This window comes from Argiope bruennichi, chromosome X2 (assembly GCF_947563725.1).
Source record: "Argiope bruennichi chromosome X2, qqArgBrue1.1, whole genome shotgun sequence".
NCBI classification, from domain to species: domain Eukaryota; kingdom Metazoa; phylum Arthropoda; class Arachnida; order Araneae; family Araneidae; genus Argiope; species Argiope bruennichi.
Window position 1 is genome coordinate 55,851,108 of NC_079163.1, and position 14,122 is coordinate 55,865,229.

General features: G+C 27.1%; 1 protein-coding gene across 4 annotated transcripts in view; it reads right to left on the reverse strand.

Annotated features, from left to right (window-relative positions):
• The window catches only part of LOC129960855 (serine/threonine-protein phosphatase 2A regulatory subunit B'' subunit gamma-like), a 33,481-nt gene extending 20,957 nt beyond the window's left edge, over positions 1-12,524 (reverse strand). The window contains exons 1-5 of one of the 4 annotated variants that reach the window (XM_056074553.1): positions 12,173-12,524; positions 10,329-10,378; positions 6,896-6,945; positions 6,435-6,547; positions 2,871-3,039 (exon numbers count right to left, since the gene is read on the reverse strand). In XM_056074553.1, the coding sequence (XP_055930528.1) occupies positions 2,871-3,039; positions 6,435-6,547; positions 6,896-6,945; positions 10,329-10,378; positions 12,173-12,246 (456 nt within the window). In that variant the 5' untranslated portion in view covers positions 12,247-12,524. Of the gene's footprint in view, positions 1-2,870; positions 3,040-6,434; positions 6,548-6,895; positions 6,951-10,328; positions 10,379-12,172 lie in introns of all 4 variants that reach the window. The other 3 variants (XM_056074554.1, XM_056074552.1, XM_056074555.1) reach the window with 3 other exon arrangements.
• Between the last annotated feature and the right edge of the window lie 1,598 nt (positions 12,525-14,122).

The window sequence follows — 14,122 nt, forward strand, 5'->3', positions numbered from 1 at the left end:
GTATTTAATTTATACAGCACAGACTTTAAGGAGAATATGTATATTTTGATCTTCAACTAAATAATTATCTATAATTTAAAAATTTATATTTTGATAAGAATTTTACAACTATGTTTTAACAATGAAAATTAAATAAACTGGTAGACAAGATTAAATAAAAAGCAATGATGAAACTTTGAACATTTCAAACACATTAATGTTTTTAATAGTATTGTCAAGTAATACAGTACAAATGCAATAAATGATTTATTATACTTTTACTAAAATATTTATAAACTTTTATAAAATAGATTTCTTAAGATGAGATGATCAATAGTTATTGCTATAAAAGTTGTCAGTGAGAATAAATATTGTATTTAGAAATAAAGACTGATACACTTAATTATTATATTCTGAGCACACACTGAATGCTATTCTTAACAAAAATCATAATTAAATCAAAACTTTTCAATTTGAATTTAACTGTAATATATTTTTGCAAGAATTATCAAATCAAGCCTGATTTTGCTAATTTTTCTAATATATCAAATAGAAAATTAACAGAACAAACAGAAACATAATAACATTCGCTATAATAACTATCAGTTCATATGATGCACAGATTCTTTCTCGCGCATTTAAACATTGTTATTGTATGAATTATTTTTTAATACACTCATGTCCATAAATTCAGGATAATTCAGAGTCATGCGGAAATCGAACTCTAATATACATATATCACCCGTAAAATGACTACACATATCTTCAAAAATATGAAAATTGCAGAAAGCCACCAGATGACACCGATAGTACGTCACAATGACAAGAGTGTAAGAGAGTGATGTATAAGGAATACAGGCAAAGAAGTAAAATTGTTCGCAAGCGCTTTATAAGCCTTTCAGTGCAATAACCGCATAGTTATGACACAAAGGACACATTTGGATGATTTTTTAATTGGTAGAATTATCGGCCGCCTGGAATGTGAGCGTACCCAGCTGGAAGTATCCGAGGAACTAGAGTCTCCAGGCTTTGGTAGCGATTCCAAGATGATGGTAATGTGAGTAGACGTTACAGCACAGGTCGCCCCCGAATTAAAACGTCGAATGAGGATCGGTATTTGGCAGTTACTGCAAAAGAAACAAACGAAGCGCAGCGTCAAACCTGTCTCGTCGGCTCTCTTCAGCCACTGGCACGACAGTTTCAAGGCAGACCATGTACAGACGCTTAGGGTAGATTGGTCTATATGCTCGTAGGCCTGTCAGATGTGTTCCACTTACTGCAACTGACAGTCGCCTGTGGTTAGTCTGGAGTAGAGAGCATACATTGTGGACACCGCAACAGTGGGTTGGTGTGATGTTTTCCGATGACTCCAGGTTTAGCTTGCAGTCTGATTCTCGCCGGACTTTCAAATGGAGAGCGCCAGGTACATGTTACCACCAAGAGAACATCATTGAACGACACCTTTACGGTAGTGCAGGATTGCTCGTTTGGGGAGGTATTATTTTGGGTTCCAGAACTGACCTGCATGTTCAAATTGGAATCATGACATTCCAAATCCATCGGAACGTCATTCTGGAATACATGTACATTTGTTTCGGGGCGCCATGGGCGCAGAATTCGTGTTTATGGATGACAACGCCCGTCCTCACCGTGCAAACATTGTAAACGAATGCCTTCGATCGGAAGATATCACCCGTATGAACTGGCCAGCATTCTCACCGGACTTGAATCCAGCAAAGCATGTGTGGGACATGCTTGGCTGACGAGTTGCAGCCCGTCAATCATCTCCTACATGTCTACCGGAACTTCGGAGAGCATTGCTTGATGAGTGGTATAATATTCCCCAAGATCAGATCGATAATTTGATACTCAGCATGCCTAGGCGTTGTACGGACTGTATTGCATCGTCTGGGAGCCATACTATGCATTAAATATCATACCAACCATGTAATATTGGTTTTTGTAAATACTTTTTTTTTTTTTTTTTTGCTTCCGGGGGCAAAATAATTGCAATTTTTATTAATGATATCAAAGATATAGCATCTTTTTTCCTCTTTACCTTTTGTTTAATAAATAGGCTTTACAAGTAAGTCACATTTGTTTTGCTTCTGACTCTTTCTTTTCCTGAACTTGCATTATCCTTAATTTATGGACAAGAGTGTATTTTTTTATACATCATTAAAAGATATGCGATATTGTTATGCTCTTAACTAAATAAAAAGACAAATAATTTTCAATGAGAATAAATGTCGCTTTTTTTTTAAGTTGAAGCAAAATGCAGCAGTAGTTCATATTAGAAATTAACCAGTTTAAAATAAGATAATAACAAAAGATGTAAGAGTTACAGAGGGTTTTGCTATTCACTATATGATCTTATTTTACATTCTTAATAGTTTATTTAAACAAAGCGTTGGGTTTTTAAACTTTTGTACATTTATATTTTTAAATAGAATAAACTTTCCCTTAATCATCACTTTCATTTTCTAAACAATGAAGCTCCATAAACTGTTTCTTAACACATGCTTATTTAAAAATGTACTTTTCAATAGAGGAGAGAATACTATGTATATATATATCCACTATAGAAATCTGTCACATAATTAATAATTATCACATTATTCTTCTCACATATAATCATCATTCTCTTCACACCTCTCAAAAACATATGAAAGAATGATTTTTTGCATCATCTAAAAAATTTAATTACAATTCCATTTAATTACAGGCATACTTACAAAAAATGTAAGCTTGAACTGCATTACTGAATGGGACAATAAAATAAATTATATTTTATACAGTGCAAAATATGTCTAAGAAAAAGTCTGACACAGACTTCATTATTGAAAATCAAAATTCTTAAACAATTTATACTAAAAATCAATGAAACTTACAACTTCTCTCAAATAACCTTGACCAGCAAGGTCATAAAATGACAAACCAATTCTTGTTTGGTGCAACCAAACTTTTCTCATCACATAGTTGAAAAAATGCCGAATAGAAATGCGTCCATGTTTATCATTTTGCAACAATTTAGCAAAAATCTTAGCTGAAAAATAAGATCTGCAAAGAAATAATAATATAAAACAATTACAGTAGTAATAAAAATCTGAAATCATCGAAACAAAACGATTACAACTAGAAATCAAATTAGTACATTTTTGAATGACAGTCATAGTTAATTATAGCAAAGGTAGGTTGTTTTTGTTTTTTTTTACATACAATACTAAATAAAAATATCAAAAGCATCTCTTCACATAAAACAGTAGTGAGGTCAAAATCAACAAAAGGAATTTCTGTACAATTTTCATCACTCCATCGAACTTCAAGAGAATGTGTATAGAAATTAAAGATTTATCTTTAGGAAATGAGCAAGGATAATAATTCAAGACATTAACAATTTTATTCAAACTATATTATTTTTCGAATATAGAGACCAAAAAAGAGTCAAGTAGCATATGCATTTGCCTGATACATTAGTATGCATGCATAATGCAAAATAAATATTTTTCATTCCCAATAAAATTTAAAAAGTTCAATACTTTTAAATAGTCGGGAAATTTCTTCAACTAAAATTTAAAACTATGTGCACACTTATGGTAACATTCAGAGAAAATGTAACTACATAAGACATAAAAAGAATTTGATATTTCAATAACAATGAATAATTTGCTTTGAATTAGCATTGTACACTTTATATTTTAAATTAAAATAAATATAATTTTAACAAAAAAAAAAAAAAAAAAAAAAAAAAAAACCAAAGATTTATTACGATACAGTTGAATATAGGTAGATAATTAATCAGAACTGAAATATTTAATTTCAATTGCTTGGTAAAGGACAGATCAGTAAAAGGAAAAAAATAAAATTATATATATATATATATATATATATATATATATATATATATATATATATATATATATATATATATTAATCAAGAGAGAATTATTAATATAATTTGCAAACCTGCAACTCTGTTCTACAAATTCTCTTAGATATCTATCTTAATGAATATTTAAGTTGCTTTAGGTTTTTACTCAGATTTGATTTTTTTTAAAGATAATCTGTTTACTCATTCAAAAAGATTCTTTAATGAATTAACATCTAAATACATGATTCAAGGTAAATATTAAATATCGATAAAAAAATCCTTAATAGCTGTGTTTGGTTAAATGTTATTGCATGTAATTTTTGAGCACTCATGGAATAAATTTTACAGAGTTATAAAGCTAAAATTTAATAAAAAGTTTAATTATGGGATGAACTCAGCATTGCAAGCAATTAGTTTAAAAATAAAAAAATTAAAATGTTGAAAGACAATGAAAGCAAATATGAAGTGATGATTTCAAAAACAACATTTTTCACTGTTCAGATTAATGATGATGATTTTGAAAGAAAGAAGAGCTCATTCTGAACTCTTCTTCCTTTTAAAATCATCATCTGCAAATGCCTATGTAAAACAAACTTTTTCAGATAATTAAAATTTCACAGACAGGATTTAAATTTGGAAATTAAATATTAAAGTTAAGGAGTTACATAATTACTCAAATTATCATAAATTGCATTTCCCAAAGTTGTAACTTCACTCATTTTATGTTATCTAAAGCTCAATATGCTTTTATTTCACCTCAAATTCAATTACACTATCAAACTAATGGCAATAAATACAATTTTAAAATTATATTAAATGGCAAATGAATAAAAATCAAAGACTAAAAAAGAAAACATACATTTTATTTCAATATTAACAGAATTAACACTTATTTAAGGGAATGTTTTGATTATTTTTTCGAAAATTATTAATGCACATTAAACTTTAAATGATTTTTAATATTTGAATCAGTAACACATTTTTTGCTATTATGCTTCTTACTTCCAATATTATCAATTAATAAAAGCATGCGATAAAACTAATAATAATTAAATGTACCGTATAGCGTTTCCCAATTCTCCAAATAAAAAATACACATTACAAAGAAAGAAAAAATAACACTTTAAAATAATATATACCAAGTTTATATTCCTTGATATTTAAAGAACAATATTTTGATCACAATGAAAATGATACATATTATTTATACTAAATAAAAATTGCATAAAGTTTTTGCAAATTTATTTTTAAAAAGAAATAAGAGAAAATTCAACTTGCTGCATTAGTAAAAAGTTACTTTCTATTTATCTTTATAATGATATGTGCCTTTTATTCATAATGTTTGTTTAACATAGCAGGCATTTTATTTCTACAAACGAAACTACAAATCAGAAAACGCTAGTAGCCTTGCTATATTACACAGCAGAACTTCTTAAACTGTTTGTTATGATTGTACTGTGACTTCAGAAAGCCTTAAAATATTTTGAAAAGCATGTAGAAGCATGCAGTTTTAACACAAAATGTTATTTCTTCAATTACTTTGGCTGGAAAAAGTAAAAATGCCACTGTGATTTGAAATCTACAACAAAAATCTAAAATAGCATTATGGATAAGTAAAATAATTTTAGTATAAAATAAAGCTAATAATTTATAATCGTCTTCCTAGTGAGAGTAAACTCTCAACATAGTAATCTTATTTCACAAACTCTAAAAATAAAATATGTCTTACAGAAAGAAATATGTAACTAAACTGTAACTCTATATACAAGAATATTCATCTGCATAACAGACAAATATACTTTATTAACATGCACGACTTTTGATAAAATTAAAACACTTTGAAATAGAAATTGTTTATCTTTTATTAACTAACAGCTAATTTATAAACTATGTTACTTACCAACTACTTACAAATCTAATATACACAAAGGAATATATGAGTTATAAAAAAGACAAAGTATTTGCCGATTTGAGAAATAAAATGGTTTCATTTGATTTTAATAAAAACTTATAAAATAAGTTATTAAAGCATTTATAATTAATATAAGAATCTAAATAATTAACATAACATAATTGATATAAAATCTAATTAATATTAATTTAAAAACTCGATTTTCGCAACTTCTTAAAGATTTCATCAGATTAGAGGATAATGATGCAGATATAACATGCAGTGAAAAAATTGATTAATTCAATTTTCAAATTCTTTCAAATGCTTGAATTACTTTCATATAATTGAAATGTATAGTCTGATTTTGATAAAAAGAGGTTTTATAAAATTGAAATTCAATTAAAAAGAAATAAACAATGCAGAAAATTAAAGGTACTCTAATCGAAATGCCCCTTTTTTTATGAAAAGCTAGCACTAAAAAAAAAAAACTGAAAACCAGAATAATTTCTAAATCAAATATTTCATCAAATAAAGAGAAAAAAGTTCATAAAAATTTCAATCTTTTCTTTGACTAAAACCAAAAATCACATGGAAAATGTTTCATTTTTTATTAAAACACTAACAACAACAAAAAAAAAACGGATGTGGAAGTCATTTCCATTTTGTTAAAGTTCTAAAGTGTTGCCAACTTACTTAAATTTTTCATCACTTTTATTAGAAACCTTTTTGAAATCCAAATAATTAATCATATGATCTTCATTTGCATATGGTGCTGACAGATTTTGTTCAAGTAACATCCATAATTCCTTTCCCGAAAAAAAAAAAAAAAATAAGAGAATCTTAAATAAAAAGAAAGGATTTTCATCAAATTAAGTAATATTATTATTTTCAGGTATTCAAGCCAAGCAGCTATATTTCAATTTAAAATTTTGGTAAAAATTTAGAAATAATACAAATTCTAAAGAAGTATATTATGACATTTGATATGGCCAACTGTCTATCTGGATAAGTTAAGATTAAGTATTTTTCTAAAAATTCAAACAAACAATATAACACAAGAAATCACTTCCATAGCAATGTCAATATAAACAAACAACAAAAATAATACTAATGAATCAAAATTGTAACATAAAATTAATTACAAAGCAACTTACCTTTAAATCTTCATTGTCTAATAATTCCTTATTTTTTCGTTCAATAAAAACTGCTCTAAGGAAAAACAAAAAATCTAATTAAATCACCATTAATTTAAAATACATAAAAAGATAGATCATAATTTTAATGCAGAAAGTGGTAACCGTAACTGATTTGCAGAAGTGTTTGTTTTATTCAAGTATCGATTAAAATCGTTCGTTCACCATTTTGATCCGTTCGTTTCATGTCGTTCGTGAACGAACGACAGGGTGATTGATAGCCTAATCTTTCGTTTGATCGAACGAAAGAGCCCAATTCATTCATCCGCGAACAAAAGACCCTACTCTTTCGCTCGCGAACGAAAGAATTTAACTCTTTCGTTCACAGACGAATCATTTGGCTCTTTCGTTCGTTGCTCGTGACTCATTACATTACTGACCAAACTGGTATTTTGCAGTTCTATTGAATCTAGATGGTAGCCATAATTGTGGGAGAAATGTGACAAGACACATGCGCAATTATTTTTCTACTTTTTCAGAAGTTCTTTGTGATTTGAAGTGTGTGAGTGTGTGTAGTATTTCACACAAACATCAGGGAGATGAATACATACCCTCTGACCAATCCTACCTCCCGCATTTTTTTGTTAGGTTACTGAGCGACAGCGTATTTGTGTTCTTAATTGCTTTTCAATTATTCAGTTACTTTAAATGCAGATGAAAAGATTTTCCTTTTGAAGGCAAGGGATTTTTTTTTTTTATTAATAAAACCTAAATTTTTACTTAATAAATACATTTTTTTAACAGTGGCATTGCTTGATTATTGGTGATCCCAGATAAATTTTTAGGACGAGGCTCATAAAAAATTGAATTATCTATATAATATAGATGATGAGTATACATTTTCTCAGATACTGAATTTCTATTTATAATAACACTGATTGGCTTTAAAATATGTTATAATTTAAAAGGAATAAATAATATTGTGTTTATCAACATTTTTATATAACATAATTAAGAAAAGACTTTACTATAGAAATCTGTAGTTTTTTCTCTGGCACAGTTTCTCTCATTTTTTTTCATTGAGTGTAAGATAAGAATAGTATTTGCATGCTTAATAATTGTAACATATGTGAGTGGAATCCACTTTTAATTTAGCAGTGTAGCCACTCTTATTTGCTATTTTTTATGCATAATAAATATACATCTTTATAAATATTTTAAAGTTTATAAAAAGACAATCTATAAATTGTGGGATACAAAAACGAATCAAAACATTGAAGGCAAACCCCACTCACGGATAATTGAAGCTAGGAATGGATTTTTTGGAATTTAAATTAGATTTTTAATGAAATAAAATTAATCAACATTTTAAAATTTTACTCAATAACTTCGGGGCATATTATTCTACAAAACTATTTTATACCACTTTAAAACACCATAATTTTTTTAATATCATGACATAATAATGAATTTTTCAAAATTTGGAATGCGAGAAAATAAAAATTATATCATTTTCTTCTATCTTTTGAAAAATAAACTCTTTGGGCTTCTTTTTCTCTGTACTTCTCAGCGTATTCAACATTAACTAAATATTGTCGTTTCCCTAGAGTAATTATCTACAAACAAATTGAAAACATTTATACATATGATAACCGCTAATAGATATATAGTGTCGGATATTATAACATAATATGTCCTCTATAAAAGTGAAATTAAATCAACATTTGGCATTCTATGTTTTCCCATTTTAATGTGAAACAATAAAAAAAAGTTGAGCATCTGCTTCTAAATCTATAATTTGATATAATATTTGCATGCAAAAAATAGGTATCATATTAAAAAGATAATTACTCAAAAAAAATTCTGACCTATTTCATTATATCTGTTCAATTAAATAAATAGTGCTTTTTATAGAAAGCGTAACTTCCCCTCTTGATGTAAATGATTCTTTATGAAATTGTAGATCAAAAGAAAGAACAAAACAATTTCTTACTAAATAAAACTTGCATGCACATTTAAATAAGTATACTTTTGGAATCTTTTTTTCCCAAGAATAGTATATTGTGAAAATAATTGATTGTAAGAGAAAAATACTTTTTAAAAAATACTTCCAATAAAATATTTATATTGCATTTAAATAAATTTTTCAAATTACGGAGAAAACACATTCTAATTCTTTTCATTCTGAAGCTACTTTATTGAAATAAAAACATTAGGAAAAATATATATGTTACTCATTTGAGAGTAAAAGGGCAATGAATGAATATTATTATTTTGTTGTAAAATAAGCTTCCAGATATTTTATTAAAGTGAACGAATCAATCCATTTCACTCTCTGTTGCAGAAAAGGTGATATAACTTATTTTTATTTGCCAAATAAATAGTATATTCTGCTAACAATGCCTGCAACTTAAGAAAAATCAACCGACCTGTCAAACTTAAGAAAGAAAATTTTGATTTAATATATTTTAATATTGTTACACTCATTTCATATAATACTTTTATATGAAATAATCCTAGAGCAAATAATAGATTTACAAACAAAGATAGATTTGCAAGCAATATTTGAGTTCTTTTAAATTACTTTTTTTCCTTTAATCTCACATTTTCTGCAAACATTATTTTCACTCTGCAAATGCAATATATCTGCAAACATATACTCTGATAATGAATTTTCATCAATCTATAAAAGCGCGCATATTTCCCCTTCCCGGTTCAATATATCACCTTACGATCAAAAGACTGAAATCCCTTATTTAGAAACGATAGCATCAAAGCAAAAATGCTTTAACCTCAATGGCATCATTCATTACCCCATGCAACCCTCCAACTCATCGATTAAATGACCGGAAAAAATATAAATCACTGAAAAAATCCTTCCAACCATGCCATTTTTATCTATTAAGGTCAACTGCCCTTCTTTTCCCGCGCGACATTGCTACCTCTGCAACCTCTTCTCACCCTTGCTGAGTGCAAACCGCAATAGAGAGTACCAAGGTCTACACAGAAGTTCGAGAATGGGAAAAGTAGGGTAAACACAGTCGTTCGTGAACGAAAAACATTTACAGAAAATGGCAACCTGAATCAATTCATTCACTTAGATGACCCGTACGTTCCGATCCATTCGTTCGCGAACGACCCAACTCTAGTTTGTTAATTTTGTCCGCCATCTTTATTGGCGACTTGGCATCTTTGGCGCAACAAGGGGCACACTAAACTACACTTTTACCTTAATTTTTATTATAAGTGCATTCATGCTACTCATAATCAAAATTTATAATAGGGCATTATATATATATATATAATACAAAATTAACATTAAACTATAAAATTAATACATAATTCAATGATTATTTTTTAAAAATTTACATTTGATTAAATTTCTCTATTAAAAAAAGTGATAATACTCATACATTGCATAAATATAAATTATTTTTAAAAAAATTGTTATTACCTGGCTTCTTCGCGGAGTTTTTGACATAAACTACCATCTTCATATGGAATCTAACGAATAGACAACATATGACAAAATTAATTTATTATTCTATCAGTTTTATTAAAACTAATGTGGTTACAATATTTTGCAAATAAAAAATGGATATGTTAGTATTTAAAATAGATTTCCCTCTTTTAATAGACAAAATTAGTATTAGATTTAAAATAGATTTTTTTACAAGATTTCATCAGTAATTAATCAATTCAAATATTTAACAGCAACTAATATAGCATTATTTTTTATCAAATATTAAGAATTTAAATCTAAACACTTCTTAGAATTTCAGAATCCATAATTTCACAATAATGAGCTGATTGTATATGTACCATTTGAGTAGAAAATAACTTTTTTTTTCCAACACCTTAATACCTCATTTACAAGAACTAATATGAAATCATTTGGGATTCAATTAATTATACTAATGAAAACAATTTCATGGAAAGAAAGAAGAGAAATTTGTCATTCAAATAAATTTTATATTAAACATGTAAAAATATTTTATAAAAATTTAGAAACTTATTACAGTATAAATGAAAATAATTTTAGTTTCAAAGCAATCCAATTTTCTTTAACATTAAATTTTAATGTAAAGCAAAAAATTATTAAAAAAAGGTTATAATTTATCTATATAATTATATGAATGACAATAGTTTTATCATAAAAAAAATTTTAATCATTAAATTTCAAGAAATGAGACAACATTGGAAAGCATGTAATTAAGAGAAGATTAAAGAATGTTTTGATTCTAAAATATTCATGATGATTAAAAGAAATGGGGGGAAAAAATAATCTTACACTTTTATTTCATTTTCATTATTTAGGTTTATTACAGGTAATAAATACATATATTATTTCAATAAGATTGAAATGAATTTATGGCATCAATTTACTTATGAAATTACTTTTATTACAAATACAGCAATTCATATGATTTCAAGAAAAAAAAAATGGCACACCGAAGGGAGGGAGGGAGGAATAGATGTTCCTAGTCTAATTTTAGGAGGCACAATAAAAAATAAATAAATAATGCTAAGTATATCTGTCATTTTCTCAAGAAAATTATTACCAAAGTATGAAAAAATAGTATCCAAGCCTCGGGTGCCATTTACATTAGCAAAAGCGATGATGAAGACAAGGGGCAAAAAATCTTACTGTGTTCCAGGCATTACTTATCCTTGCTACACCACTGTTAGGGTATACCTAAATATTTTCAATATTGTTATGAATTTAAATTTATTATAAACTGATAGTCAACAATCTTAAGATGTACATTTATGCTTTTTAACTGATAGTAATATAATGCATTTGCTCTTATACTTAAAATATTTAAATTAATTTTTAATATTTACTCCTTTTATTAATATTCTTTCCCCAAAGTATTTTGACTTTTAGAATTAGAAAAAAAAAAAAAGCAATTGTAAAGTATTCTCGTCAAATCACGAATTAAAGCTATAATTTTAAAATACTATAATTCCCCTGATTTATCAAATAAATGAATATCTCTCCATAAATTTTAATCTTATAATATAATTCATTCACAGCAGTATCATACAAGTACAATTTGTAAAATTTCACAGATCATGGGTAAGGAAATGTAGTTACATATTGTAAATAAAATATTTTCTCTCTACTGCAGAAAGAGCACTTTTCCTGTTAGAATATATCATTATGCAGATTATAACCACAAATAAATTCAAACATTTGATCATATACAAGTTTAATAACTAAGATGCAAAAAAATTCATCATGAAAATGAATATTCAACTGTAAAGCTTTAACAATAGTAAAAAAAATATAGTTACTTTATAATAAAATCGTGGAATTGAATTTGAAGTGGTCGGAATTTTTTTCCAATTACTGTACAGTTCCCAAGCATCTGATTCGCATGTCATAATACCTTTTTGTTCGCAATTCCAAATCCAATAAAATGCGAGATTTTAATATCTATGGATAAATAGCTAATAAATGTCATCTCAATTATATAAAGTTAATAGAATATTTAACTTAATATCTTTGTTTTGTAATAATAAAAGCGATCAATATTTCCCATATAAACATTATATTTTCATTCATTACTAAATGAAATAATGTCTAATATTTATATGCCTTTATTCAAAGTTTGGTACATTCCAGGTTAACAGCGCTTCAATCGCAACGTTTATCCCTATGGGAAGGACGAATCCATCGCAAACCGTACTTTTCATAGGTAGGACCGTTTGAGTGAGAGGGGCACTGTTATTTATATGTTGAGTTGTTTGTATCAGAAAGCCACAACGCTTTTCCCACAACGTGGTTTGGGAAGGAATGGTATTTTTTTTCCAAACGATGTGTCGACATGTTAGCTTAAAATATATTTTTCAGTAATCTTTCTACTTATTTAATGGATATTTAATACAAATTCCTTTTATAAGTGTTCCTTTGTGTATTATTTCACTACAGCAAATGCTGGAGAAAAAATGTGTCAATCGTTCAGTACAAACGAAAAATTTTGGACTATTTATTGTCTTCAGGTGGCTTTTACTTGTTTTCCACATTTTTTTTTATTACTTCTGTTGCTGTTTTTAGACGGTTCTGAATTTCCTGATATTAATGAATCTTGAAATTATTTAAAAGTGTTTTTTGCCTAACGAATGTTTTCTTTGATACATTTTCAAAGCAGGTGATTTACTGATTAAAAAAAAATTAACATTAATATCTTAACTTATATTCTACAGAAGACTTCTAAATAATATGGAGACATGTTTTTCATTAACATCTAATGTGCACTGTTTCTGCAAAAAAAAAGGGGGGGGCTTTTAAGACTTTATATGATTGTATGAATGCAATATTTTTGTAGTCGGAGAGAAATATTCTGCTAATGATTATATTTCTCTTGACACTCCCAGAACAGCTTATGTCTTTGCTTTTTATAATTTCTAAGCTCAACATTTCTATTTGTCTTTATATGTTACCATCAACTGAAAAAATAAATTATATTCTGCTATTGCTAATTTTAAGTAATGATGTGAGAACATAAAATAAAATTTGGTTTTACTGAAAGTTGTATTTTTAAATCATAGCTAGTTACAAAATGCATTGACGAATTGAAGCATCCATAATATATATATATATTTTAATATAATAAGCTTCTTGATATAAACTTTTTGTAGAAGTATTTTCTATAATATGATTAGAGTTAAGAGTAGTTGTTGAATCAGAATTTAAACTCAAGCATTTTGGACTGATATTTTGCAATTCCAATTTAAAGATATTTATAGCTAGCTAACTTTTATGGCATAAAATTCTCATTCCCAAAGCTATCATGTTCTCATATCATAAAGACATACACATTTAAGACATTGTCAGGGAACTTAATATGTTTTGCATTTATTTTCCTTTAGACAATTTCAGTTATAAAATTTCTAAAAATAACTATGCAATTAGAAATTCTTTTTAAAAATCTATGTAAAGTATTGTAATATTTCATACATACATGGGATCTATTTTAGAATGTGTTCAAAAATTGATTGTTCCAAAACAGTTGCAGTATTGCCAATTTTAATCTTAAACATTATTTTAATTATAAAAAGTAACAGACTATGATTTGTGAGAAAATATAATAGTTCTCAAACTACTTAGATAAATAATTCCTTCTTGCATCTTTCTGTATTTTATTGATTTTTGGTTCTCAGATTGTAATTATGGTAGTCATATTTTTCAATTGAAATATTTTTTTTTTTTTATATTATCTATTGTCTTATTCTTCATGAAGT